Genomic DNA, 4,468 nt, shown 5'->3' on the forward strand with positions numbered 1-4,468 from the left:
AGCTCAAGGCTAGCGCTCTACCACTTGAGCCACAGCGCCACTTCCGGCTTTTCTTTTTGCTTATGTGGTGCTGAGGAATCGAACTCAGGGCCTCATGCATGCAAGGCAAGCGCTCTACCACTGAGCCACCTTCCCAGCCCCTTGTTAGGTATCAGAGCCTTTTTGTGTGCCAGCTTTAATGGGTGAGCATTTCCTGCGGCTCTCTATGATTTAGGAATGCTTTTGGAACTGTTTTTCTTTTCTTTTTCTCTTTTTATCAATAATACATTACTGGAATTAAAGGATTTTACCTTGTAGAAACAAAAGAGTAACTTTGATTTGACCTAGTGCCCTAACTCATCAATAATTTCAGATGATCACTTTCTTTAAAATGATCTATTTTGATCTTGGGTGTATTTGCATTCAGAAATTCGTTTTTTGATTAGCAACAGTTTTAAAATCCTACTAGAGATTTCCTTTTACTTTCTTTTTTTTCTTGCTCCACTTTGTCACTCGTGGCTGGTGTTCTACTTTGTGAGCCATGCCCCCAACATGGTGTTTTGCTAGTTAATTGAAGATGGAGTCTCATAGACCTTTCTGCCATGGTAGGCTTTGATCATCCTCCTGGTTTCTGACTCCTAAGTAGCTAGGACTTTAGGCATGAGCCATTGGTACTCAGCATGCACCACTACTGGGGCTTGAACTCAGGGCCTTGACTCTTGCTTGGATTTTTCATTCAAGGCTGGCAGCACTCTATGACTTCAACTACATCTCTATATACAGTTTGTTTTTTTTTAATTGTAATTGGAGATGAGACCCTCATGGACATTTCTGCCCAGGCGGGCCTCAAACTGGAAGCCTCCTGAGTAGCTAACATTACAGTCGTGAGCTTCCAGCACTGGTAAAATGGATTTTTAAAAAAATTTTGGTCCTGAGGTTTGACCTCTGGGCATGTTGTCCCTGAGATGCTTTTTGCTCAAGGCGAATGTTCTGCCATTTGGCATGAGCCACCAGCACCCGGCTAAAATAGAATTCTTAATGACTAATCATGAAAATTTTTCTTGGTTATTTTAAGGTACAAAATGAAATTTCTATGAGTATAAATAACCTAGTGTAATAAAAATGAAATTACTTAATTTTAAAATTTAGTATTTATTTCTTCTTTCTTCCTAGAAACCTGGTTGGAGAAGAAATGGGGTCACAACATTACAGAATTCCAACAGCGGTTTGATGGAATTTTGACAGAAGGAGAAGGCCCAAGAAGGCTTAAGAACTTATATTTTCTCTACTTAATAGAATTAAGGGCCTTATCCAAAGTGTTACCATTCTTTGAACGCCCAGATTTTCAACTCTTCACTGGAAATAAAATTCAGGATGCAGAAAACAAAATGTTACTTCTGGAAATACTTCATGAAATCAAGTAAATTATATATATGAGAATGTATACTTTAATATATGGGTGCCAAATTGCTATCTAAAATTAAGCTCTTGGATATTTAGAGAAAGGAAAACTATTTAAAATTAATTAGGGGCTAGAGGTGTGGATCAGGTGGTAGAGTTCCTGCTTAGCAATTTCATTGCCTGTGTTCAAACCACAGTATTGCTAAAAAGAGAAAAAGAAATAAAAAACAAATTTAAAAAATTAAAGAAAAAACAAATTAAATTTACTCATTTTTTTTTAGAATTGATTTTCAGGTGTTTTTTGCTTGTTTGTTTTGACCTGTGTACAATAAAGAACATATTTTTAGTTTTAACATCCATTCTTTTACTTTTTAATACTTGCACAGGTGACAGTATTCTGCAGTTAGTTAGCATTTAGGTCAAGTATCAGAATTCATTTGATCATTGTTGGTGTTAATGTTTTCTACTCTTAGTTTAATCACATTATTTTCACTGGCCAGTAAAATACTGTATTAGCAAGACTTTTTTTTTTTTTTGTCAGTTATGGGGCTTGAGCTCTGGGCCTGAGTGCTGTCCTTCAGCAATTTAGCTCAAGGTTAATGCTTAACCACTTGAGCCACAGCACCACTTCTGGCCTTTTCTGCTTATGTGGTGCTGAGGAATTGAACCCAGAACCTCATGCATGCAAGGCAAGCACTCTACCACTGAGCCACCTTCCTAGTCTATTAACAGGAGTTTTAATATTTATAAATACTCTATTTTCTGCTCTAAATATACCAATGCCCAGTAAAACATCATGTTGTGAGAGTTTCAATGTTGATAAAACAATAAATATTCTCTGTTTTGTAATACAGGTCATTCCCTTTGCATTTTGATGAGAATTCATTTTTTGCTGGGGATAAAAAAGAAGCACATAAACTAAAGGTAACTACTTTATTCTTTAACCTAATTGTTAGATATAAACTAACACAGAGATATGAATAGAAACTAATGTTACTTGTGGGAAGTGGAGAGTAAAATGAGACTTGCCAGGAGTTGGGAAGGGGTGGATGAGGCAAAGGAACGTATTGCTTAATGAGTGCAAAGTTTTGCTTAGCGGGGGAAAATAAAGATGAATGATCTACTGTATAGAATAGAGACTGTAATAAGTAGCAGTGTAATTTATACTCAAAATTTGAAAAAATTATAAAAAAGATTGGAGTCATGATTTTTTTTCTATTTGCCTTAAAAATACCAGACATATATTACTAGAGACCTATTAAAGAATCAAAGCTAGGCATGGTAGCACACAAGCCTATAATCTTAGCTACTTGGGAGACAGGAGGAGTGAGAGCTTGAGGCTAATCCAAGGAAAAAGACTCTGTCTCAAAAGCAGTACAAAGAAATAGGCTAGGGAGCCCTGGGTTTAATCCTTAGGAGTGGGGGATGGGGGGGAGGGAGACCAATTACGTGTAGTGCCTCATTGTTCTTATAAAAGGGAGACAGAGACAGTTCTAGGGAATCAAGTAAAATCATATTGCAAAGCTATTGATAAGCCAGATAGCTCTTAATATCTCTGGGTTTGATCAGATATCACCAGAATATTAGTAATAATCTTCTTCTGTGTTGTCTTATTCTTCCTTTCCATGATGAAAGAAAGACTGTAAGGACCCTGTTTAAAATCTTCATAGGACATGAGAGCTGAGTGTTCTAGTTTTGACCAGATTAAAACATTGTGAGAAATATTTCCAATTTGCACAGTCTAAAAAAAGAGCAGATGCCAGAATACTCTCTAATAAACTAGCAAGTGAACTAAAAATAAGGAACATATTGAAAATAGTAAGAAAAAAAGAAATCTTATTACAGTATCCTCCCACTCACTTTCCAGTTCCTGGAAGCTGTTTGGGAGATTATGTAACCACTGAGGTGTGTTTCTGTAGCAAAAAATACTTTAAAGGGGGGGTTAGATGGGAGGTCAAGAATAGCTATTAACAGCAAAAAGTACTTTCTTTGCAAGCTCCATAAAACCAGGCTTTTTCATCAGTCTTCTAATCTGAGATAATTTGGGGATATATTCATGTTATTGGACATGATTGTTATTTGTGGAAGTAATAGGGATCTTCTATTGTGATCTCGTAAACTTTGATCCTACAGTACTAATTTCATTCTAGCATATTAAGTTATCTTTGAAGAAGATACATGGTTTTAATTTAATACTTATTTGGCTACACATCTGTGTATATTCTCTGTAGAAAGTTACTCAAGAACAGTTACATTCAAATACTTGAATTACCAGATTCAAACACTTTTATTTATACAGTGTCTACAAAAACCATGTCTAATCTTTTAGAACAGAGTTTTCCAACCTTTGTAGTTGTGAGAGTCTCTTTAAACTCAAAAACTTTGAAGGCCTCTCCCCGTAAGAGTATATATTGGTTATGAAAATACAGTTTCCCAAACTCATGATGCGTTTATCGTGTTTAATAATAGTAGCATCCTATTGCTCATAACATCTGTTTCCATTTGGAAATTTAAAGAATTTAAGTGTGAGCTATTTATTCTGTCATATATAATCTTATCTACATATGGATTTTGTAATCTTAAAACAGCTATTAACTCCTCTGGAACTCAGTAGCTCATAGAATGTATATACATGCTTTAATTTTATTACTCTATTATTGATAAAAGTGTGAGTCTTCTTTAAGTCAAGGTTCAAAATACCAGCTTAAGAAAAAACCTTAAATCAGATCATGACATCTGGCCAGGCTTGGTGGTATTATGCCTTTAATCTCAGCATTTGGGAGTCTAAGGCAGGAGGATTGTGGGTCACAGCTCATCAGCCTCAGGTACATAATGAGTTCCAGGCCACCAGAATCAGCCAGATCCTGTCTACAAAAAAAGAAAAAAAAAACCCTATCTCTAGTAAAATTATTGAGCAGGTTTTTTTTTGTTGTTGTTGGTCGTGGGGCTTGAACTCTGGGCCTGGGCGCTGTCCCTCAGCTCTTCAGTTCAAGGCGAGCGCTCTACCACTTGAGCTACAGTGCCACTTCCGGTTTTCTGGTGGTTTATTGGAGATAGGAGTCTCACGGTCTCTCCTGCCCGGGCTGGC

General features: G+C 36.5%; 1 protein-coding gene across 1 annotated transcript in view; it reads left to right on the forward strand.

The window, feature by feature from the left end:
• Ero1a (endoplasmic reticulum oxidoreductase alpha) overlaps positions 1-4,468 on the forward strand; it is a 41,418-nt gene that overhangs the window by 32,151 nt on the left and 4,799 nt on the right. Inside the window, exons 13-14 of the mRNA XM_013012334.1 lie at positions 1,129-1,399; positions 2,235-2,304. Of these exons, the coding sequence (XP_012867788.1) occupies positions 1,129-1,399; positions 2,235-2,304 (341 nt within the window). The remainder of the gene's footprint in view (positions 1-1,128; positions 1,400-2,234; positions 2,305-4,468) is intronic.

Source organism: Dipodomys ordii, unplaced genomic scaffold (genome assembly GCF_000151885.1).
Source record: "Dipodomys ordii isolate 6190 unplaced genomic scaffold, Dord_2.0 Scaffold16, whole genome shotgun sequence".
Lineage (NCBI taxonomy): Eukaryota > Metazoa > Chordata > Mammalia > Rodentia > Heteromyidae > Dipodomys > Dipodomys ordii.